Source organism: Lepisosteus oculatus, chromosome 11 (genome assembly GCF_040954835.1).
Source record: "Lepisosteus oculatus isolate fLepOcu1 chromosome 11, fLepOcu1.hap2, whole genome shotgun sequence".
NCBI classification, from domain to species: domain Eukaryota; kingdom Metazoa; phylum Chordata; class Actinopteri; order Semionotiformes; family Lepisosteidae; genus Lepisosteus; species Lepisosteus oculatus.
The window spans coordinates 25,384,317-25,410,697 of NC_090706.1; the positions used below are offsets into that span (position 1 = coordinate 25,384,317).

General features: G+C 37.0%; 1 protein-coding gene across 5 annotated transcripts in view; it reads left to right on the forward strand.

Moving 5' to 3' along the window:
- nr3c1 (nuclear receptor subfamily 3, group C, member 1 (glucocorticoid receptor)) overlaps positions 1–26,381 on the forward strand; it is a 71,691-nt gene that overhangs the window by 31,132 nt on the left and 14,178 nt on the right. For 4 of the 5 annotated variants that reach the window (XM_015349456.2, XM_015349458.2, XM_015349455.2 and 1 more), the window contains exons 3-4: positions 20,633–20,796; positions 25,140–25,166. In XM_015349456.2, the coding sequence (XP_015204942.1) occupies positions 20,633–20,796; positions 25,140–25,166 (191 nt within the window). The remainder of the gene's footprint in view (positions 1–20,632; positions 20,797–25,139; positions 25,167–26,381) is intronic. The other variant, XM_015349459.2, reaches the window with a different exon arrangement.

The following is a 26,381-nucleotide window of genomic DNA, read 5'->3' on the forward strand; positions in this document are numbered from 1 at the left end:
ATATAGATTTAAAGATTTCTTACATATGTCAAGTTGAGACGTAATTGCAGCAAGATATAAAGTCTTTGCTACTTTGCAAGACTGATGTTCTCTTCTGTGTATCTTTGGTCTGTGACAAGAAGTGCGGTCATTTTAAGATAAAGACAAAGTGAACAATTCCTCCCCCCTTCATTTTTGGCTTGACGTTTTTGTGACTAACTCCTGTTGTTTGGCACAGTCGTAGAAGAAGGATTTCAGTGTGTTGCTGTGGTCTCTGCTAACAGGACTCCGCAGAGAAGAAGATGTGATATCACAGCAAGTGGTTCCTGTGCAGATTGTTTATAATTAATAAAACCAGTCAGGGGACACATCAAGAGGGAGGTCTGTATTGACCTTACTGCTTCTGTAGTGAGCTTTGCCTGCAAAATGTTTTTTGTGTTTTGCTTCACATCTTAGAATACAGATTTTTCACATGCATTCAATAAGAGGTAAAGCAATAAATCTGGACCCAGCTAAATGTGATCTTTCCTCCTGTCGGCTTGATTTTGGCATTTTATAAGGCTTGAAGTATCCATAATTAGTGAATCAGTGTGACTCAATGTGTAGGTGGGATAGCTTCTTTTAAGCTGCTGCTGCGATATTTTTGGCAAGATACTGCAGCATAATGGAAATTTCCATTTGCTAGAAGAAACAGCTACTATAAGTGGAAAAAAAACAGCTTGACCACATTGTGTCATTCTGGACAGTTACCACTGGCATTAAGTTAATAATGTGCAAAGCAGAAATACTGGCTTTCATTTTAACTAACTTTACTGAACCCTGTAGCATTTCCAGAGACCATCACCTGTATTGGCTTAGAAAACCAATTGTGGCTTCAGTAATGGACAACACATAACCCATTTTTGTGGCATTGTGTTGTAATTATGTGTAATGTATAGCACAACCATTAATCTTTTCATTTTTCTATTAATCTGAAGGTATTCCTTACTAAATAAAGATAAGATACTTGAATGAATTAAGCAACCTGTGAAAAGTGGATGTCTAATTTAATTTTCTCAATCTTAAGAATTTAATTAATGACAGAGTTAAATAATTGAAAGGTTAGAAATGAAAGGAGCTTATTTACTCCACCTAGCTCATTCTATTGCCAGTTGCTAAGTAATCAGGTTTTCATCGAATAGCTTCTGGAAAGAGAAAAGAGCATCAATTTTTAAAAAAAATAGCTTCTAGCTTGTGCCAGACTCCTACACAATTTCATGTAAGGAAAATATCTGCTGGTCTTAGTTTTACATGCATGCCCTTGTAGTTTCTTCTTGTGTCCCATGGTTCACTATTTCACTTTTCATTCCGAAAAAGCCCTCCGGATTTAAGGTCTTTCAGGATTGTGAGTCATGTGCTGTCTGTGAGAATCTATTTAGAACCAGTCAGGGTAGGATATTTCTCTAATTTCAGGAATATATCTGGTCAGTTTTCTGTAAATATTCCAGGGGACCATCATTTAATGATAAGTGATCTGTCAAAATGCATTTTGACAGTAATTTGCTCAATTTAACAATATTTACCTTTTGTATACCTTCCCCTCTTTAGAAGTAAAAATGAGTAGACACTTGAATCATTTTCAGGTAGCTTTTTCAGACTGTCTTAATCATCTTATATCAGTCATTTGTTTCTCTACTACCTCTATTTAATGCCCTATACTTGATTAATGCTAAGGTGTTTTCCAGTATTGAATTTTACAAAGTGGATTCCCTTTGCAGCTTGTTCTTTATTGTGGTAGGGTTGCATATGATTAGTTTGTAAACATCAGAGCTGAAAACCTTTGTAGGTAAGTCAGATAAAAATGATAAAGGTTTATAAAGACTTTGGCCAAGACTTAAAACTTTAACATAAAAATAACTAACACCCCTGATAGGTTTACAGCAAACAACACTTTGTGCCCTGAAATCGGATCTCTGGTAAGTTTAGATTGCCTTTATATGCACAAGCACCATCAATTTTCAATCTGTAGCTGCATCAGGAATTAAAAAACAAATTTCAAGACAATGAGAAACACTCATGTTCCAAGATCTTTCTGCTTCCATTTATAATTGTTAGGAAAAATCCTATGCTTCAAGATCCATTTAGGAATATCATTTAGGAAGGGTTTGTAATCCAAACTTGAATCTTGCACCTGTTGATTTTGCAATCCTGATCCAGTTCCTGATTTGGCTCACACCAACTTTCAGTCTCCCAAGCCATGACCCACAGTGGCATACAACCAGTCCCACTACCAAACTTTGTTTGAAGGCACCAGCAAACAAAAGACTAGCCCTGTTCTAGGAGAGGCTACATACTGTAAATGCCATGTGACTGTAATTAAGCATCAGAACACCTGTGACTATTTGTGTTGATTGGGGATTACTAATAAAATAAAGAGAGTAGCAATAACCTGGACAGATAAACATCTTAGCAATTAATTACAGATTACCACGATTGTTGTGCTGATTGTTTAATTATTGTTACTAACATTACCAGAATTTAGCTAATTGATTTGTATTTAAAAAGGCAATGGTGTTAATTCAGTTCCCTGCGGTACTCAATTAATGACATCACTTCAGTTTTATTATTCACCCCTTATTGGTATACTGTTTACTATCCATTTAACCAGTTCTTTATCCGTAGACATGCATTGCCTTAATTGTCTTCTGCGTGTAATTTAAGGATAATGCTTTATCAGCAGGTGTACTGTACACCCATAAGACTAGAGCATTGTTCTTTGTAGTTTTAAGTTTTGCATGCTCAACACTGCCTTTATTTTAGTCATGTTTGGAGTTATAACTTTTACTTCACTTTGGTTCTTTGCAATTTGCATATAAAATATGGGACTTAGTAGTTTGTGAGAAAAATGTTGTCACTAGCCAGGTATTCCCTTTGATAATAATGTTTACAGAGTTGAAAAACAGCTGTTTGCGGTTTTAGAGACGTTATAAATAGGAAGCGACACTTTGACATGCCTGAAAGCCAAGCTATCCCTGACATGTTCTCATTGTTGCCATTTCTGTGATTATCTATCAAGAACATTTGGAATACACATAACTAAGAAGAATGATGTTGTATAGTAAGAAAAGTCCATTTGTTCTCCTCTGGGCTGCAACCTAGTGGTTTGAAGTTACCTTGACCTGACAGCATTGTGTCTGTGTACCCTTACAATGGTTTAAAATAGGCACACTGACCTACATACTAGTGTGTGCAGAGCAAAGTCTTAGATTTGACAGTCATACAAGTGCATTTTAAATCTGCTTGCAACATTTCTGTGTTGTTAAACATGCAAAAGGGTAAAATACAATTTAAATGAAAAATGTCCGAAATTGCTGAAGACCTATAGCCACAGTAGTAGACTTGCATCCTTGCAAGGTCTTAATCTACATCAGGCTCTGCAAGCAATGCAAAGGTTCCTCTGACATAGTAATCTTTGAAGTCAGCAATTAGAAACGGGCATAAATCAAGTTATGTATGTGGTATTTTGAGTGTTCTTGCAATATTAAATTATTTTCAGGCGTGACCTACTTTTTTCTTCTTGTAAACTGCAGGTTGAGCAGAAATACTCAGTAAAGATGTACCCCTCGAAGTCCTTTAACCTTTATCTCGTGTTTATTAATCTAGAACTGAATTGTACTGAATCAGTTTGACAAATCCGTGTCGGTGTCTGATGTGCAAAGCCATCTCTGTTTATGATATAAGAGAGCTTGCCAGATCAGACTGTATTATGGGAAGTGTGTCTTTAAAGGGAATGTAATAAATATCCAGATAAATGATCAAGGACCTACCTGCTCAACCAAGAAAGTAAACTGTAAAATGAGGGAGAGAGAAGAGAAAAAAGAGGAGGACTCTATTGCCCTCAAATATTTAGCACCCGGCTGCTGGATTTGAGCCTGTGGATTACTGTGTGAAAGGTGTGTCTAAAGTACTGTACATATGGCTGTTTTCTTCATAAAGTGCTATCAATGCGCTTACCACAAAGCTGGTGCTTTGTGCTGTTTATGTACACGTAAATGTTTTCATTATGATTTTGGAAATGCAGAGTAAAGTTTTTTGTGATGTTAAACTGCTGCCACTAGTTACTTAACCCCAAGAAACTGAAAAGAAAATATTCTGTATTGAGCACTCAGTGTGTAGTGTTTTTTTAATTTTACTTCACCATCATCCTTACAGCAATGGAGTGAACAGTTTCTGGCAGAGTCCTGGCATTTCTGGGAAATTGAATTAGTCACAGGACGGAATCCTTGTAGTAGTTATTTTCCTATCAGTTTTAGCACACTTGAGTTATAAACAAGAAATAATCTGTTCTCCCACGCATAACATTTTAATACTGAAGGGATAGGGACGTTTAAGCCTTAAAAACCGACAACATTTTTTTAATTTTTTTCCATGGATAAATTATCAACAGATACTTGTAGCAGCTATTCATTTGAAAGAATGCAGAACTTGTACAGATAAGGAAATTATGCATTGACTGTAGCAAGTTATTCTTATTCATTAAAGATATCGATCAGTTCATAACCATCATAATCAATTCATCTAAAACTTGAGACATGTGAAGCTTGGCCTTAGCCATTTTACCACTGTGCCAGTATGCGTCTTCAAAACAGCTGTATGTACAGTGGACTCCAGAATTATTGGCACACCTTGATGAATTTGAAAAAAAAAAAGTAGTATAAAAAAAGTAATGAGTTCGTTAAGCACTGAAATATATTTCAAACATAAGAAAGTGATTATCCTGAATTAAGGGTTCAATGGAATCAACCAAGACAAAAACAAAACATATAAATTATTTTCCCCAAATTAAAAGAGACACAATTATTGGCACCCCTGTTTTTAGTACTTGGTGGAGCCTCCCTTGGCAAGGATAATGGCAGTAAGTCTTTTCCTGTAATGCTTTATCAGGTTGGTGAACACATTGGGTGGGATCCTAGACCATTCCTCGATGCAGAACCTTTCCAGATTTGTAGGTGTGCGCTTATGGACAGCCCTCTTCAGCTGAGACCACAGGTTTTCGATAGGGTTCAAGTCAGGGGACTGAGATGGCCATGGCAAAAAGCTGATTTTCTTTTCTGTCAACCATTTTGTTGTTGATTGTGAAGTGTGTTTTGGATCATTGTCATGTTGAACGATCCATCTTCGGCCAAGACGCAGCCTCCTGGCAGAGGCCACCAGGTTTTTGGCCAAAATATCCTGTTACTTTTGAGAATTCATGAAGGCATGGATCTTAACAAGGGCCCCAGAACCACTGGCGGCAAAGCAGTTCCAGAGCATCAAAGATCCCCCACCATATTTCACAGTAGGTATGATGCTCTTTTCAGTATATGCCTCCCTCTTCTTATACCGGTGATGACTGTGGCCAAAAAATTCTATTTTATTTAACTATCCACAGCACCCGGTCCCAGTCTAAGTGCCAATGGCGTTTGGCCAGCTCAATGCGCTTCAATTTGTTCCTCCGCAACGGTAGGGGCTTTCTTCTGGTAACCCTTCCAAATATCTTGTTGGCATGGTGATGTTGTTTTATAGTCGTTTTTGAGACGGGTGACCCCGCAATGCAACCGATCCTTGTATTTCCTTAACTGAACCCTTTGGATTTTTCTTTGCCACCCTCGTCATCCTTCTCACTGTGCGTGGGGACAAGATGGGCTTGTGTCCTCTTCCTGGCAAATTATCCACTGTCCCAGTGGTGTTTAATTTTTTAATTGTTGCTCTGACAGTCAATAATGGTATTTTTTAGGTTTTACTTATTTGTTGAACCCATTATTTGCTTTGCGAAGATCAACAATGGTTTGCCTCATCTAAGGTGTTAGCTCTTTGACCTTCCCTACGCTAATGGTTGACAAAATGTCTTTCTGTGCGCATTTCATTATTTTTATACCCTGGGGAAACAGGAAGTCATTAAAGTACACACATTAGTTCTTTAAGACAAAATTGAACTCGGACAAGTATATATTTTTTCAGATGTGTTTGATTGTTTTCTATAATTTGTTTTAGAAAAAAAGGACAAGTAATCCCCTAACATATATATTCTAAATATCTGTCATTATCTATGTGGTTTATTTTATTCTGACTTTTTTTCTTCATATTTATCGAGGGATGCCAATAATTCTGGTGTCCACTGTATATGCAGCCACTCTGAGACCCATAAGAAATACATAGCCTTTGTCACAGGAAAATGGATAACTGCATTCTGTACACCCCACCACTCCCTGTTGTGTATTCTTTCTTTATCCATGGCAGGTTTCCAAAAATGTGTAAATTACAGCTCTTTCCGTTCAGGCATGTAATTGTTTCTAGGGTAAGCAGACATGTGGTGGTTTCCTAGCAAAGATCACTGAAATTCATCACCTGCTTAAATTTTCCAAAAAGAGTATCTGGAGGTAATCCTAACCTCCTAACCACCTAACCTAAGCATAGGTGAAATGACTGATGAACCTAGTTGAAATGATCATAATCCACTTAAGTAGTGGGCCTCGTAGTTGGTGTTCATGGCTTATTACTGAAAAACAAAAGAAGTGTTTTACTAGTCTATTTTGTGTTTTTATTTGAAGGAAGCCATTATGCTGACTCCCATACTATACATTTGCTTAAGGATATTATGCATACCAACATACCATTAAATGATAGTCATTATTGATGCTTATGTTTTTAAGAGTCAATTCTAGTGCCTGACTTATATCTGCCACATAACTGTCATTTACTCAAATCGCTGTGTCAGTTGACTTGACTTGTTTTTTTTATTTTGTTTTCCTGTACACTGGGGAAAAGAGGCAGATGATCTATTATCAGTATCAAGCGATCATATGTGTTTCTTAATTAATGCTTTCATTTGTTTTTTTTCATCCAATGAAACATTAATGTAGAGCTGTTAGTGGTAAAATACTAATTGTTTGCTCTCAATTTTGTGTTGTGAAATAGAGAATAGGAATGTAACTGAAAATATTGTTCCAGTTTTGTGTTCTATAAAATAAACGACTGGACCTTCTCTTAGCTAATTCTTAGAATAAAGAATGGAATTTTTAGGAGTTGCAGCTACACTGTAACATCATGCCTTGCGTAAAACGGATTGGAGAGGAAATGTTACATGTGGGCATTTCCTGTTTTTTTTCTTTACTATATAAATCGGTAGGTTTCTTCTCCTGTAATTTATTGCAGTTGCATTTCTTCTATAGGTCTGACTTTTACATGGCATTTGGTGAAACTGTTAAAGGAGGTTTTAAGTAGCACACGAGTGTCAAATTTACTGCATGAATTAAGAAGTGTCCAAGATTCTAAAATCATTTCATGTATAGAGGTAGTAGTGTTAGAAAGAAACTTATTGTATTGGGTGGATGATGCAACTTTATCATAACAGTAATTATTGCATCTAAATCACATCATTATCTGGTCATCAGTTTATTTTTTCCTCCTACAGAGCGAAGAAAAAATAACTCCAACACTGTTGGGCAAAATGTGCTGAAGTTCCTTGCACCGGAGCTAAGTGTAGATTACTACAAAGTTGTTTGGCCCAAGGTTTCTTTAGCCAGAAGCAATAAATGGCAAATGATATCAATGGTGGTCTAGCAGTGATGTGCCAAATGAACCCTAATCACATTAGAGAACCAAGGAAATTGCAGTTGATGCGCCGAGAGTCTGTATCGCTCTTTATTATCGTTGAAAGGGTGACAGGTGGAAATTAGATCTTCATGGGAGTAAACCAAGGTTCACTAGAACACAGATATGAGATCTTAATGGCTGTTCTGCAGTCTACTGCTCTGGGTGCTCCTGTTTGACATTAGAATCTTTTAAGTTGATATGTACATATATGTACTCCTGTTTGACATTAGAATCTTTTAAGTTGATATGTACAGTACACAGTCATGTTTCTGTTATTTAAAATTGACAGTAACAGTGTTTACTATTTTCAACTGAAGTAATTTGAAATGGCCTGTTTTTGAGGTTTGCATTCGGAAATGCCAATTTTTTAAGTTCTGTATTATATGTAGACAATGAGGCCATGTTCGTCTTACATACCCACCTCTCAAAGCAAGTATGTGCTGGTAGCAGGCTCAAGCAGAGAGCACTCAGGTCCTTTAAAGCCCACACAGCTCCAGCTGTACTTGTCCACTGCTGCTGCCTCATTTCTTGAGTCCTAACAGTCTCAGGCGGGATCATTAGACTCTTGAGTGTGACATTGTGGCAAAATACAATATGGCACAAGTTACTGCATGAATAATTGACCACAGCATCAGGATTGCTTTAATCGCAAAACTGAATATTCTCGATTTCTAGCTTGTCCCTTTAAAGGATAGTACCAAATGTCATCTCATTCATTCATTTATTCATTCTTCTTGCATGTCAGAGCCACAGGGGAGCTAGAGCCTATGCTGGCAAGCATCAGACACAAGGCAGGGTACACCCTGGGGTGGATGCTAGTTCATTACAGGGCACGTACAGACACGCACGCACTCACACCTAAGGCCAGTGTTCCAGAAGCCAGTTAATCCACCATGTGTTTGGACTATGGTAGGATACCAAAGCACCCAATGGAAACCCATGAGAACACAGGAAAACATACAAGCTCCATACAGATGGCACCCCAGGTCTCCTAGAGTCTTAGGGCTGCTAACCACTATGCCACCGAGTTATGTGACTTTCTTAATCTAGAAGTTTAAACTTAAATTTAAGTTTCTCTCTTTTTTTCAATGAAAATAATTTACAACAAATATTACATTTACTCATAATTGGTTTGGTGTTACCAGTCATCTATCAGATAATGTTGAATAAAATCAATTACAAATAATAATAAAGCAGGGTCATACTAATAGGATATTTCACTCAAGTTTCAATAGCCCAATAGTAGGAAGTCAGTAGTGGACTGAAGAGATTGGATCCATATGTGTTGCTTTATTATATATTTCATTTGTAGGCATAACATTTCTGCTACCAATTTTGTGACATTTAAGTATGGTTTGGCAGTAGTGGCATGTAACAGTTATCATTACTGATTTTATCATACTATGTGGCTATTTGATATGCATGTGACAGCTTGCTGTTACCTGAAGATCTGAATATCAATTAACATTATGTACAGTTAACATTTGCATCAGAATTCAGGTAGTCAACAAGTATAAAAGAGCTTGGACAAAGATACAGACTTTTAAGCATTATTAACAGCACTTGAGGGGTTATCAAGGTTTATAACATGGGAAATCATGTGACTAGGTGACTTTCCATCTCTGTATGTGCTGAAGTTATGTACAGTATGGCATACGGTACACCAGTGCTTATTTTGCCAACATTGCAGAGAGTGAAAAAGGGTCCTTCACTTGAAGACTGCAGTTCTGCTGCTCTGGACTTGAATTCAATGTATAGCCCCAAAGGAGAAGCAGTTTCGATTTTTCTTGAAAGCAGATGTCTGAAATCAATTTTAAGTAGGGCTTAGGGCATCAGATACTTACCGAAGTTTACTTAAAAGATATAATTGATGATGAAAAAGGTGTTCTTAGAATCTGCTATAAAGTGTCCCGAAGTGTTAAACATAGAGATGAAGGAAGTGTTTTCCATTTGTTTTTCTCTTATCTCCCCAATTTTATTCTATTATTTGTACTGAATGTTTTTTTTGTAGGAGAGATGAAAGTGAAGTGTATCTATGAGATTTTTAAATCATTTTCTAACTTTTTATGTTAAAAGCAACCATATGAAATAACGTCTTTGCAAGTCAGACAGTTTGGTCACTTGTTATACAGATGAGGAACTACATAGGGAGTCTGTTCAGAATCCCTCCAACCTCTACAGGAAATAAAACAGCAGGTCATTTAACGGCAACCCCTCCCACACACCAAAAACAAAAAAAAAAGCTATTTAGCAGCCATAGGAATCACAGTAAATGGATGATTCAGTATTTCTCTAAGTTGTAAACTACAAATTGTCTTGCATGATCCTCTCGCCAAGAGACCATTCTGCATGAGTCATGAAACTGCACATGATTTTGCAAGATATGCACAAGTAGAGAACTGACACTTTGGAATTTACAGTTTCAAGTTAATTGCAGTCTATTTTTATTTTAGGTTTCAGTTAAGAACTAAATAACCCCAGAAGCCTTTATATCGTTTCGCATTCAGAACAGTACTTTAGTGCTAGCAGCCTTTGTGCTTCTTCTCTGCCCAGCTAACCTCATTGTGAAACCTGTACCAGATGTCCTCTACCTAAAGTTTGAATTTTATTTTATTAATGCAGATACAGGACACTCAATTCTGAACCAGCTGGTTCATGTATGCATCTATTAAGTGAAATAGACATTGCATGTCTGCAAGTGTGGTGCACAATAAAAATGAATCGGAATACACAGTACTGTCTCCCCAGTTTTGTAACTGCTGCTTCCAGATGAGTTTGCTTTGCTGTGGAAGCCAGTAAAGTTTCGCTTTACTGATATATGAAAGACGTTGACACTGTTTGTGCGCAGGCTCCTTCTGTGGAGACTGTGGCAAGTGGGGGAGAGAGGGCTGTGTTGTGTGCAGCTGTGGCAGCCCTGGCTGCTCATTCCATCTGAAACAAACACCATGCCCTTGAAGCCATTGAGCCATTGAAGCTGGAAGCACTCCAGATAGTGTCTGAACTTGCTCGGTCCAGTTACTTGTCTCTGTGTCAGTTGTCTAAAATGAGAACAGGGGGCCGTTGCAATGAAAGGGGCCCCAGGTTTTATTCTACTTGGGTCTCGTACTAAAATTGTATCACCTCACCACTTCAGCATAGACACCAGAAACGTGATCTGTGCATTATTTCAGTATGGCTAGGTGTAAGACCTTGGAACTGTGTGATATCCATTTAACAATACTGTGTCCCCCAGTTCTCAGAGGAAATTGTTAGACTGTTTAATTTAGTTGGATTAAAAAATATCCGTTCAATACAACGTGGAAAGGTTTACTTACTGTTTACAGTGGCAGTAGTGATGCATTCCTACTTCCAGTTATACAGTTTTGATAGTATGCCATTGAAGTTTGCAAGTTATGATGTACACAAAAAAATGAAATAGTTGTGTGTATGCTTGCTGCAAATTTGGGGGATAATTAGAGGTTTTCTAGTCGAATGAATTGGCTATAATCTAAATCTTTTTTAATGATTTAACTTCACAAGACATCAGAGACCTAAACCTTGTTAATTGATATCAAGCTGGTTTAAGTATGATTTGAAGTGAGTTGAACCAATTTTCTTGGAGAGAAAAAGGGAACTGGCACTTTTAATCCAAATACAGCGTGTGTGGGTTGTTACAGAATAGAATGCCAGTGTTTTCCTTGGGATATACAGTCAGCAGGGAGCTGTTACCTACCGCAAAACTGGAGCACTCTTCTCTAGAATCCTGTTTCCATTTTCTTTAGAAAAAAGCTCTGACGTACAGTACTTGTACAGTGCCTGACATATCTTTTGATCTTTGATACAAGCACAGTTAAAGTCTATTTTCTTTAAAAGTATGTTTTAAGCTTATAAAATAGTAATTTGCTGGTGAAGCCTTGTTTTCATTCTTCCTTATAATTGGAGGGTCAAGCAACAGTGTTGCTGTAAGCCTCGTACTGTTTTTCATGTTATTGTGTATTGTATCTGCTTTTGTTTTCAAATGCCTATGAATTACAGACCCATGGGTAAAAATGTGGGAAATCTGTAAAGGTGATTAAGGCCTGTAGGAAGTTGTCAAAGTGATTACATCCAGAGGTCTCATGGTTTAATAAACATTGAGAAATTTAGAACTTTTTTGTTTTCTAAAACAGAACAAAATGGTGTTAAACTGGTGATGGTGATGAAACCATAAACGTCAGAGATGAGGTGATCGATCACGTTTGAATGCCATTCTGGAGGGAAGAAAATTATTGTGAGAGAACAAAGCATACATAAACTAGAGCAGTTTTCCTATCATGGCTGATGCATTGAAAGATGTCGGTGTCGTGAGCCAATCGACTGCTTGGCTATAATGGGAACTGCTCCGTTTAAAAACTGTTTGGTCGTGTAACTCCAAATAATGTAGGTATCATTTTAGTATCAATGTAATTAACATGGTAAAATAGCTCCTACAGATACTGCAATGGCTGCTTGATTGCCGTTTTGCTCTCACAATTCAAATAGTGCCTTGAAAATCGCTGTGTCAGTTGACTTGAAACTTAACATTTTTCACCACACAAACTTTCTTTGGACATAGACCTTATAGAGTGCAGAGATATGTTTTACACCACCAGAATGTTGCCTCAGAACACTGGTCCTGAGCCGAAACGGGTTGCACAGTCCTTTGTGACAATACAGTTAACATAGATTAAAATGGGTTTCCTGCTTAATCCAAAGTGACAGCCTGACCAACATTTTTATTTCTCGTTGATACATTCCCATACCATAGACTGCTATCATGCAAAACCTGTTAGGTCAATTATTTCCAAACTTGTTGGGCATCATTCTTATGTTTGAAAATAAAATTGAAATATTTACTGTAGTAAAGAAGTCACTGTGTAAATTGTTTGTGTGTAAATTCACACTACCTCTCGGGAAATCCTGGATAGACTACATTAACTCTTGCAGCGATGCTTTTTCTGCCCAGACCGAGTCATTGTTAAACATTATAGGCTAGGTTATGCTTGCTTAGAAGCCTGCAAAGCTACTACCCGCTTTCTAGTTCTTGTTGGATCTAGTTTCTGCTTTGCAAGAACTAAATTGCATAAAACGAATGACAAGTCCTGTATTTTATGGAAACTGCATTTCATTAGTATTAGGAGTGGACTGTTTCATTTATTTGGAGACAATTTAATTTTAAAACACTAGTTATTATCTAGGTGGTGCAGTGTTTAGCCTCGCAGCATTTGAGGCCCTGGGTTAAATTCTTGGGGTGCTATTGGTGTGGAGTTCGTATGTTCTCTCTTGTGTTCGCATGTGTTTTCTCCCACAGTCCAAAAATATACTAGTAGGTTGATTGGGTTCTGGGAAAATTGGCCTTGCTGTGAGTGTGTGTGTTTGTGTCTGTGTGTGGCGTGCATCCTGTCCAGGGTGTACCTGGCTTGGATGTGTTGCTTACAGAGAGGCCCTGGCTCAAATTGCAACTCTGAATTAGTATAAGTGGCTGTTAGAAAATGGGTGGCTGGATAGTTATTACCTTTCACAGCTCTCTTGTTGACCATATATATGTAGTCTGGGTGATTTTTAAGGGTTTGTTAGCAATAGCTCATTCAGAACTTTTGGTGGACCAGGGTTAATTGGGTTGTACAGAGTAGGTTTCAGCGCACTACCATCTAAAGCACCCTGCAAACCTCTGCACTTGCTCAAATCATTTTCAAAAGCTTCAATCTAAAATCTATTTCAATTCCCCCCCCATGTACTTTACAGTACCTGGCGGTGGCACACATTTTGATGGAGATCAATTTAAGCCATTGAGTTAAATATAGCAGCACAATCAGAACGGAGCAGAATTCAATGCAACAAAAGAGTTCGTGTTGTAATTGCTTAGGCTGGGTCATCATTGCAACTGTTCAATTAATCCTAAAATGGTGTTATATAATAACAATTAACATCAAATCATTATTTGGAAATCTAGCGTTAAGTTCCTGGCAGCATAAATTACATGAGAATGGACTGGACTACATTTTAAGCTCTTTCCCTGCCTCCCTTTCATTCAGTGTAGTCTGTAAAATGTATTAGTATGGGTAAAACTGGTGGTTGCTTAGAAGCAACATTTATGATATATTGGGCTTGGCAGTAATGTGTGCCTTTGGTTTCAGATCATATAGGTTATTTTGGTAATTACTTTTAAGTGCTTTTCAGTTGTGTTTTTTAAGTTAACATGCAAACAAATATTCTCTGTGAGTCTGTTAAAGATAGCCAAGATACATCACATGACTCAGAAAACAAGGGAAGCTTTCTAATCAGATGTTTGCCACTGTCCAATAAATCTTTTGATTTGCTGGAAGTTAGAGCCAAATTATTTGCATGTATTTAATTGTACATTTATTTGGGAAGATGTTGATACTGTTGATATCAATTATATATTATGAAAATGCAACGAACAGGAAGGTAATTATTTACAAGTCCAATGCTTTGCTGTTCAGTTCAGGTTTTTAAATTGATTTAATCTGAAGTTTATATGAGGGAGTGTTACCAGTGCTATCAGTTGTGCACAATCACATTTTTGGAGCTTTTATTTCACTTCCTAGTAGCACTGAGTTCTGCTGTGGTTCAGGTTAATAAAGGAATGAGATCACCACATTGTTTCGTTCCATCTTTATCACAAAATTAAATTGACCTGGACAGCTACAGTATGTAGGCAGTGACAGGAGGAGAGACAATGAACCAGGTTGACATGGAAACTGGTGCCCACTCAGACTGAAATTGAAATATTAAGTTCACTCTGTCCTCTCTGTCACTAAAAGCAGGGTGATTCCTTTTGGGTAGGCTTCTTAAGCACACTGTCATTACACTACTACTGTGTTGATATAGATTTTATGGAGATTTACAATGAATTTCCCTTTTTCAGATCCATTTTTTACTAAAGCACTTGCATTTGTTTGAGTTTCCCCAGTTGCCACTGCATTGTGTTTCCGTGTGTTTATTTTTTTCTTTATTGATTCAAGGTACACATCAACTCTTGCATTCATTGTGGCCTGAAACAAAAACTGAAATGAGATTGAACTGTATGGTAATGACTGATAAACTGAAAGGTAACAGCATTTGGAGATGTGGTTAATGAAAGAGTTTTGTAACCATGAAGATGGAAATGGAAAATACAGTAGAAACTCCAGTTTTGTTTCCTAACAAAACTTATCTCTAACCAGCAGGTGCCAAAGACAGCAGCCGTGGTCTGTACTGTTCCCTTTTTGCCAGACTATTTGAAAAATCTTGTCTGCAAAACTGCAATCACTCGGTTACCTTGCTGTGTTTTAAAAGCACTGGAAATGAGAAGAGCACCTAAAGGAAAGGATCTCAGATCACTCTGCTACCACATGGAAGTTATAGGTGTAGAGCCTACCCTTTTCACGGCAATTAAAAGTATGAGGAGAAAGAAGTCACTTTATAAAATGATTAAAAAAGAACATAAACTTGTTAAAGGAAAGGTGTATATCAATTTGCAAGCACAAGCATATTTGGAGGGCAAAGAGAATAATATTTTAGTTTTTAGTTTTTCATTATTAGAATAAAAACCAGTAAAAGATTAATTAAAGTGCACCAATAATAATGGAAGTATCTTAAATGATGAAAGGGAAATGGCTGATGTGTTAAATGAATTCTTTGTTCCGGGGTTTGCCAAGGAAGACAGTGACACCATGCTTTGGGCTGAGGAAGGACAGTTATCTTTTTAGAAATATTTGCATATAAGTTGCAACACGTTTGAGGTACTAAAAAATCTGAAGATAAATCTTTATGGTTTTGATGGTAGTTTGCCAGTGATGCTTAGTCTATTAACATAATCCCTACAGCATTTAGTCAAGACATGGGTAATAAACTAGAAATATGTAATGTAGCGCCAATCCAGCAAAAGGGTGACAAATCCAAATCAATTAATTATACACAAATATAACTTGCTTCTGATACATATATAAGATTATGAGAAATTATAATTAGAACTCAATTAGAGGATGCCAGTAGGATTCTAGAAGTTAGTTAATATGGATATGAAAATGTTCACTTCTTAATTTTCTTTGAATTGTGGAAACTTTTATTTTCAGAATGCTTTTATAAAACAGTTCTGAAATTGTAGGCAGTGTAAAGCATGTTTCTGGATTGAGAACTGATAATGGATAGAGAATAGAATACACATATAGTAGGTAATGAAAGCTCAATTTGGGAAGATGCAATTAGAGAAGTACTACAGGGATCTATATTTGGACCACTGTTCTTTTTACATTCACATCTAGATTCTGGTAGTAATCTAAGTTGCTTAAGAGTTACTTAAGTAAGTTAGTAAGATAAGTTTGGAGATCATCTCAAGATAAGTGGGTTAGCACAGGGTGTTGAAGCGTTAAAGGAAGTTTTTTAGGATAAAATTCAAGCACCAGGCAGATGATGGTTAATGCAGACAAGTGCAGTGTTTTATGTACAGCACTTGTCTTTTCATAAAAGCAAGCTAAATATATGTAAAGAGCTTGAAGAAGCTACAGTACATATGAAAAAGACTTAGGTGTTTGTGTATGGCACATTGTTTTTTAACACCTGTGGGAAGAAATGAAAAGCAGTATTAGAATAAATAGTTAAGGGTACAATTAAAACAGCTGTTGTAATGTTGAAATTGTACAGTGTACTTATGCACTAACAATATCTCATTTAGGAAATCATGTACAGTTTTGAGCACTACATTACAAACAAGGTATAGGCCTATCTGTTCTGATATCAGCATAAAATAGAGCAGATACGTTGTGAATATAATAAAAAGGTTTTAATCAATAAGTTTTAATTTAACATGATCATAAGATCCAAATGATGTGTTTCATTGAAATATAATAAAGATTACAAAGGAGAGGAAGCCATTCAGTGCCTCTCGCTTGTTATGTTGTTAGTACTGTAGCTAACTGATCCAAGGATCCAGCAGTTTCTTACAGGAAGCCAGAGTATGTGTTTTGACAGCATGGCTTGGTAGCTTGTTCCAGACTCCTCCAGCCTTTTGTGTAATGAAGTGTCTCCTGTTTTACTTTTGAATGCACTTCTCAAATAGACCTTTTAGAGGTGGACGGGTTCAAAACCAGGGCTGTGAGTTTTTTTTTCCAGAATTGGAACTGGCAGCTGTAGGGTTTCTAGACAGTTCACTCATGCACCCAGTGTAACAGTAGGTGAAGAAACTGCTGTAAATCACAGGCAGAGCTTGAATGCAAATGTCATCAGTATGTGATCACACAGATGGCACGTGGTTGCTGCTACATACCACTAAGGTTGTTTTTGTTGTAAAGCAGATAAGAAGGTATTTTAACCCTCTTCCCTTCCTTTAATCATTTATCTATTTGTATTTATTAGTAAGCCTTACATGTTGTCTTTTTCCTGCTAAATTTAAAATCCATGAATGACTCTGAGTGCAGAAACCATGTGTTTTTTTTTATTTTGGATGCTTTTTGAAATGTTTTTCATTTCGCAGCAGAATAAAGTTTGGTGTTTTATGTGCGTGCTGTGTCTTCACCTCCTCTCTGAATTCTTCAGATTCTGCAAGGCATGTCCCTGCTCTGAGGGAGTAAAAGTTTGGAATGGTGGCACTGGTAAGTCAAGTGCCACCTGGTGGTGGGTTTTCATAAGCACTTCCTTCTGACTCAAAGAAGTGCCAATGACTTCAGACTTTATAAGACCAGAGAGCCTGCTGCCAGTGTGTTCTCAGATGTGCACATGTACAGTATTTGAGTGTATGGCCACCTTGTTTTACTTAAATACTTAATATATAATATGTATTATTATTTCTGTTTTTGCTTTCGTTCCAAAAGTTTTTTTAAAGTGAAGTGCAAGCTGTGGAGTTCATGTTTTATCCATGTGTAAACTGATAATTTAAGTGACAAAGAGCTGTTTGCATTAATGCTAACGTGTGTCACACAATGAGAGATGTATGTTTGGATTTGGCAAGGAAGATGGACCAAGAGTGATGGATTTCAGTCTGTATTCTACCCTCAAGGAAAGGGGTAATTTATAAAAGTTATAACCGTGGAAGACTTCCGCTTTTAGAAGACTTGGTTTCACAAACCACTATAGTGATGTTTTTGTCTGTGGTATACAAATCACTTTCTGTGCACACTAGACATATTGTACTTGAATTTTATGCATAGAAAATGTGAAGGCTTGTGTAAGACAACCCCAATTTGACATGTCTCGTTAGAAGTAGTGATTTTTCCATCATAGCAATGATATTATTGTTCCATGTTAACAGGGCTCATTTGTTCTACAGTTAACGCACTATAATTTTACTGTTTTGGATGTTAATAAGGTAGTTACAGTACATAATCCTTTATAATCCTAACAAAGGCAATGATAAGGTTTTTTTTTTCTTATACGGTCGAATAAATTAAAGCTTAATACAGATGTTTAGCTTTATTAAATCAGAAAGGATATCCTCTTTTAAGATGCTTTCCATTTTCTGTTACTGTTTATAGGTATGCAAAGGAAAAAGTATTTCTAAATAGCTTTTTATTTTTGGTTAAAGAATATCTGAACGCTTATCTCTAAAAATGGAAAGTTTTAGTGACAGCATTAGAAATGCTTAATAATACATTGAAAAGATAAGATTTAATTTGGCATAGCAGAATTAATTGAATGCCGCAAGTAAGATTGTATTAACTACACTATGCTGAATCTAACTGCAAGAAGGCTTCAGTACACTGTGTGGGAAAGTAAGAGCACACATACATGTGTTTCCTGTTATCTCTCTTTCATGTTTCATTTCTCAATGTCTCAAACATTGTGTACCTATTTTTGTGTGGAAGGACCTCAGAGCATCATATAACATAGTAGCTTTTTGGACAGATACAGGTTTGTTGGTTATATACAGTAGTATGGTTCATATCATCCATTCATCCATTTTCAATTAACTGCCTAGTCCAATATAGGGTCTATTGCAGTGTATATATTCAACTATTTAGAAATGCCAGTTAACCTGGGAAGCATGTCTTTGGACAGTGGAAGGAAACTGGAGTATGAGGAGAAAACCCTTGTGGCCTCATGTAGCCTTGTGCATTTATAGTTTTTTACTATTTGCTTGCAAAACCTTGCTTTTGTCTACATTAAATGTCACACTGGGCCAGGTGTTTGCTCAGTCTTGAATATTATCCAAATCCTGTTGTACTACATTAGCAGCTTCTACTATGTTTGTTTATCCTCCTATTTTGGTATTATTTGCAGACTTGACTATTTTTTAATAAGAAACATTAAAGAACATATAAGCAAAGAGGAAGATCCAATCATTTCCTGCTTGAGTTAAGATACGTTTCCCGGAGAATTATATATTCTGATTTAACAATCAGAAATCTCTGTGGTGTAGAGATTCACCACATTAACCCAGAACAATCATATTCATTCAAAACATCTGGGTGGTGCTTTCAAACTACAGTGACTGGAAGCATCTAAGATTAAATAACCTGCACATCGGCAGGGTACCTCTAACCTGCTGTCAGCGTGAAAATACTATTCATGCCTGAGTTAATCAGGGAGTAATATGTTGACCATCTTGCATCTTTACTGTTCAGTTATATTGGCAAAAACCTAGAGAACAGGTTTTCTTTTTCAGCACGACATTAATCTAATATTATCATTTTTTGAGCAGAACAAGAGTTGAGGTCCAGCTGTGATCTGCTTTTCCTCCTGATCTGAGCTGAAGCCTACTTAAACATCTGTGGGATCAGCTCGCCAATGCCTTTAACAAGGACACAAGTGCAACCAGCCAACCTGTAGAACCGCATGACGAGGAGTAGCATCCCACAGCAATCAGGCCAGAGGGGGATGAGATCTCTGCTAGGATTTTGTTGATGCTAACTTTGTAACGTAGTCTTTTTGTCAGGAGGTACAGATTTGTCTGAAAGAGTGGTACAAAGGAAAGGGCTTTAGATTTGAGGGGCAATGTGAGTCCTTCAGGAATAAATGGGATCTATGCAAGTGGGATATATTGCCCTGGAACAAGAGGAGCATATTCTCATAGCTGAAAAATATTTAAGTTGGGGACTGAGAGGAAAGAAACCCACAATACAGTAGGCTGATTCTGGTGGGATCTCGTAAGCCCAGGCAACTTAAATAACACCCTTTCTATAAAGATTTGATCTCAATGTTATAAGCATGAGGAATGAAATGCGAGAACATGATACATTAACAGGTAACTAGGACATTATAGGAGTAACTGAAACAGGGCAAAGGAAGGGTAACAGGAATTAATCTAAAATTAATGGTTACAAAGTAAATGTGTGGATGTGCTTTTTACCTAAGCAGTCCTAGTGGAGAACCTTTCTCAAGGCTACCACAGCAGTGCTCTGTCTGATTTTTACCCTCCAACTTCTAGTCATATGTTCAGAGCACTAACTTAACTACTGCACACTGGTATGCTTAACCAAGACCGCTGCCATTAATAAATTATCATTTAATAATGAGGAACAACTTACAATGAGCCAGTTACATTGATTAGTGAATGTTATTTTATAACCAAAGCATCATTCAAACTGGCTGCTCATGTGTATTTACCTTGAGGTGTTGTGATCAGGATTTTGAAGGTTAGATTGTGATCAATGGGAATTAACAACTGCTGCTTGACGAGTTTGGTTTCTCCCACAGTAAGCTGTATAACTTGCAAGGTATTACATTATTACAAAATACTAGTAGGCTTAATTGTTGATGCTCATGACATACAGTACATTGTAACTCCTGATTGCACAGCATTGTATACTATCCCAATACATGCTACATACTGTGCAATTAAAGTTTAGTATTGTATACAAATGAATGGATAGTGACCTGTTAATGTGTGAGTCTGTAACCCTTTTTTGTGGAGAGCTACAGTCTTGTAAGCTTTGTAGCCTTAAATATCACATGATGATACACCAGGAAAACAAGATTAACTAAGTTGACAAATAATGGAACCAATTAAGTCCCAGCCGGAACCTACAAAAAATCAGAAGACAGCGTGGCACTCCAGGATAAGGTGAGACTCCTGTTGAAGACTTGTTTTTTTTTTGTCTTGTAGTTCGACATCTCGGGCTGATCCTAGCACCCCTTCGCCAGTGCCCAGCAAGGCCAGCGGACCTGCCCACAAGATCTGCCTGGTGTGTTCAGATGAAGCTTCAGGTTGCCACTATGGTGTCCTGACCTGTGGCAGCTGCAAAGTCTTCTTCAAGAGAGCAGTGGAAGGTGAGCCGTCTGAATTCTGTCGTGTAATAATTGGCATTGTCCCCTTAAATTGGCTAATTCTGTTAACAAGTTTTTTCTGCATGTGCAAGCTATGGCTTCTTTGCCTTTAACCTCATGCTGTTTTTCTTGCTGCACTTGTAAAATTGTATTAATCAAAGCATTGAGGAGGTTTTGATTATGCACATACTTCAAAAATCTATTTTGTTTAGAAAAAGCTGCTAATTATCAGTCCTGCAAAACAAGAGCATGAATGGGATATAGCACAGGAAATGAATCTTTAAAGTGATTTCCACCGGAGAGGCAGAGACAGATAATTGGACAAAAAATGCAGCTTACGGTTTTGTTAAGGCTCAAGCCAATGTCATTAGGACCCTTGAGTATAAAATATTTTTCAAAGTTACCATGCCGACAGTGATAATGTGAATCCCTTTTAACCTAATGCAAAAAAAAAAGTATTTTCTTTTTCTTTTTCTGGGGAATCATTAAATTAGAGTTGTAAAAAAGTGAAAATGTTCTCAAATAGGAAGTAGTTTGTGCTGATTAAAGCAATAATTGATTGAAGTGCTTTGGTACAACAGCACATTAAGAGTTTCCATAAACAAGCACAATGTACAGTACAAAGCAGTTGCTGCTTCCTAGCAGGTATATGGAGTGATGTTAGAAAAAAAAAGTAGATTTTCCAATGTATTGCCTTCTGTTTTTTTTACTTTGTTTTTCAAGATCGAACCTGTAACATGTAATGTACAGAATATTTTTCTGTTGGAAACCATGGTGGTTTTATTAGTTTACATTTGTCATGGTCTGGAAAAACAAAGCACATTTTGAACCTTCAGGTTAACATGCCGTTCTGAAGGCCAAGCGATTAGAAAAGCAAAGAAGAAGGGGGAGTGTGTGTTGGCGAGACAAGTGGTTTGTCAACTGCAGGAGCCTGCCGAGCGAAGAATCTGGCATTTCTTTACTTTTTTTTATGCAAAGAAGAAAACACGTTGGAACCAAACCAAGATTGTTTTTCTTGCCGGATAAAAAAAGATAATCTCTGCCCAGCTGGACCAGGATTTTACCAGCCCCCTTGTGTTGTCATTTAGACAGAAAATAGCAAAAGGGTCCCTTCACTGCTGGCATCCCGCAGAACTTCCTTTTAAAACAACCGAAGAAGTCAATCTTAAATAGCACGCTTAGTCGATTTTCAGTTCTGTTTTTTGTTCTGTAACTAACTGGATCAAATGTAAAAGCCAGCATACTTGTGAATTTAGACCCTGAACTTGTCAGACAGAACAGAAATAAACATAGGTTAATTTTATGCTGAAAAGTAAAGTGTGAAACAGACAATGTATTGTCAGGTAACGCAATTTATTTTCTCTTTTCAGCATACCAGCCTAAATGTCAAGCAACTCTTAATCTCAGTCCTCAATTGAGAGAGCTATTTTCTGTGAATACACTACTTATACTGTGATTCACCATAACAATAAATAAACTTGATTTTATGTAACACCTTTAAAAGCAGTCACCGCCAAGTACTTTGCAATACACAAAATGCACCAGTAAAAATAAAAGTAAAATGAAGTAGATAGAGAAGATAACCTTCCAGAAAAGACTTTCTGAAAATGTACAATATATTTTCAAGCTAGATGTGGCTGAGTCCCTGATTTCTTTTGGAATGGCTTTCCAGAGGTTTGGGGCACAGCCGGAAAAGGGCCTGTTAGCCATGGAGTGTAGACTAGTAGTGGGAACACATAGTAAACCTGAATCAACTGAGCGAAGGTCGCTTGGAGGGGTGCAAGCAGATAACACATCGGACAGATACTGAGGAGCCATGAAAGTAAGCAGAAGGAATTGAAGATCAACATGAATCTTGACGGGAACATAGTCAGGATCCTAGCTACCTAATTCTAAGCGTATTGTAGCTGAAGTAATTTTAGAGTCTACTGCAAGAAGGGTGTTTAACTTATCCTTGAAAAACAAAAGCATGAACCAGTTTTTCCACTACAAGCAACATAGGCTATTTCTAGATTTCTAGAACAGGAAGCACAGAAAGTTGTTTCTCATTTGTGCGTTTAAGGTTAAATGCAGTTCAAATATATACCATTTCTTACATGAGGAGAAATTACTTCTCACGTTAACACACTTGGTCACAGTCCGCCGTACAGGGTGTTGGAAACAATTTGCTCTGCAACTACCCAGATTATTATCCAAAGTGTTAGAAAATCAGAGTATTGAAATGGCTATCTCGGTATCGGAAAATTAGTGTGGATGTGGTTGTTAGATAATTAATGTGGTCAAAGATTTGACTATCATCTGCATAGAAGGGATTATTTAGATCATAAACATTTAGTACTGGACCAAGAGAAAAAGGTACAGAATACTGCTATTGCAGTTTTCTGAATTAGTCCAACGATGTGAACAACATTAAGTCGAATATGTTACAAATCCTTATAGCCAGTATATCTAGTATATTTTGGATATGAAGTAGTTGTATACAAATGTGCAGAGATTTTAAGGCAAAACCTTAATTCACCTTTGACAAATAAAGCTGTTGAAAGTGCATATTTTAAGAGCGAGTGGCAAAAATCCAAATGAATGTGAATGGGAGTGAACTTTGTGCCAGAAGGTAGAATACCAGAAAGATAGGTTCTGCACCGTGAACAACTTGGCTGAACTAATCTTTTCACATTAGAAAGGAGAAGATTGATTTTTTTTAAGTCATAGTTGCTCATCAATCTCCACTTTAATGCTAAAATGCAAAAGGTCAGTAGCTGTGCATAACTGCATAACTTCATTAATGGAACGATATGTCTGCCATTTTGTTAATGAGTAATTAGAAGAAATCAGAATTTTGTTTATTTGAAAATAATGTGCAAGAAATCAGTTGATATTATGAAGGTAGAGTGTTATAAGCAGATGCAATAGATGTTTTGGAGAATATGATTCCCATTTTTCTTTATTTCTCAATCCCTTGCCACATAACAGAACGGAAAATTATAAACCATCTTCTCGGCAGCTTACACAGGGCTCACTCCAAAAAGTACGACCAAATGAAATTATGAATCTGTGAAATCATCAGAACAGAAGTTCAAGGTAGTTCCTGAGCTGTGTTGACCCGCATATACTGTATTACATTACAGCCTTAGATGGAGTGATTTCTTTAAGTAATCATCCTGATTGATAACTGATATCCTCATACAGAGGGTACTTTTAGTGGTTTCCAAGAAAACAATATGCTAAGAATGTAAGCCTATCTATGTGTGATGCCAGCTTATTTACTTTGCCGCCACAAGCCCTCAGCAGTTTCTAACTTGCAACATTTTTACCCACTGGTAAGCTGCGGGTGAAACCTGTGATAACACTGAGTGAAGAATGTTAACGTTAATAAACGATATGTCTGCCGGTTTCTTATTACAGTATTCATAAGAAATCAGAACTTTTATTCATATGAAAAAATGTGCAAGAAATCCATTTCTATTATGAATGTATAGTGATGCAGTAAGAGTTCTGGATAATTTAAATACAGAAGAGATTCAAATTTATTTCTCAAGATCTTGCAACGTGATGGGGTGGAAATTGATAAACCATATCATACTTAGTTTTTTGTTTTAGCACTTCCATGTACCAAACAAAGGTTTTCCTTTTCCTGAAATCCAGATGACTAAGGATGGACATATTTGAAAGGAAAGACTCATCTTAAAATCTGTTAATTCTTTTCCAAATAATTTGAGCATTTATTCCCCCCATTTTTTTCTCATTATGAGAAACATGATTGAAGGGCATGGTTTTTTAGTAGGAATTAGGAAGAATAATTGAGCCCTTTGATACAGATTGTGTAATCACAATAAAAGGAAAAGTCTTCGATAAGCATGTAAAAGTGTAAATGATATAATTAGCGACCAAGGTGACTGATTTCCATATCCATTTTGTGGTAGAAATTCCATTTTAGCAATGCTGTGCAAGCACAAAAGGTCGCAGTGGTCTTGAGATTCTTGAGATTGTCCCCTCCAGAGGTCCATAGAGGTACACAAGAAGCAGAGTGAAAAGAAAATGTTCTGCTGACAAAGGGAGATTTTGTGCAATTTTATGTTTGTTTTAATCCCAACAAAACATGGGATTATAAGAGCAGCTCTCACTTTGTCAGTCTGAGGACTAAAAGAACAAGCATGTGAAAACATAACAGGCACTATTCTGTTTTTTATACATTATTTACCTGGCCTGAATTGGGCACTTGAAGGTATGACTAGATAGAATTATGTGACCAGTGTTTTGTATGAAATGAGCTACCTTTTGGCATCAAGAAGTTATACCTGTTATTCTTTTCTTTTCCCCATTCTGCGGTTGTTCTCGCTTTGATGAAGGATGGAGAGCTCGACAAAACGCTGATGGTAAATAAATTTAACTTAATATCGCTGTTAAATCCATGTCCGTATATTCTTTTGGGAATAAATATTTTTTGCAAATCTCAAACCGACAGAATGGTGCTCCTCTCTTTCTGTGCTTTAAAATGCATGGGTTTCAGATTCTAAAAGTAAGCCTAATCATCCAATCTGTTCGACTGAATCAAACTCTTCTTTGGATTGTTTTTTACAATCCTGGAATTTTATCAAGAATTAAGGCAAACCATTTGAATAAAGTTACGTCTTACACTGTTTAAGATGTTTCCAATGTGAATGAGCATAGTTTCTTTGGTGAAGAAATCATTTTCGAGGTATCTGCAAATTTAAATGTAATAAATTCTTATTCGTGAACAGAAATAACTCTTTATGAAAAGAGTTTAGACTGTCACAGGATATACCAGCATGACACCTTAGAGCTCATAGGTGAAATCTCATCCCATGTTGCAACATTAGACTTTGATCATCAGATCTGAGAGGTTGCTATTAATTCACACCTAGTCAAGGGATATTTCAACCTAAAATTGGCATGGAAAAATAAGGGAAATTGTTTTCTTTTGCTTGCAATTCTTCTACTGATCAAATAGAAACACAAAACTTGAGCTATAAAATGTTATAGAGGAAAACACATTATGCATGAGAAGGCTATGCAAGAAGCACAGTTTACTCCAATTTATAATAATAATACATTCCTTACACTTATATAATGTAACTCTTCTATGGCTACTCTACTCAAGGAGATTTACAGGTAATGGGGTCTTCCCTCCACCACCACCAGTTTGCAGCACCCACCTGGATGATGCAACAGCAGCTTTAGTGCTCCAGTCCACTCACCACACACCAGCTATCAGTGGGGAGGAGAACAGAGTGATGAAGACAGTTCATAGATAGGGATTATTAGGAGGCCATGATTGGTAAATGCCAAAGGGAAATACGGCCAGGACTCTGGGGTAACACCCCTAGTCTTTTTGAGAAATGCCCTGGGATTTTTAATGACCACAGAGAGTCAGGACCTTGGTTTTACCTCGAAGGACAACACCTTTTTTACCCACATAGACCGCAGGGTGAGCACCCCCTACTGGCCCCACTGGCCCTACCCGCTTAGCTGTTATTTAAATTTAAAGTCTTCTAAGTAAACAGTATTGCAGTCAGATTAACATTTCCCTTACAATATGTAAGAAATGTTAGCGATTTTATATTATTTAA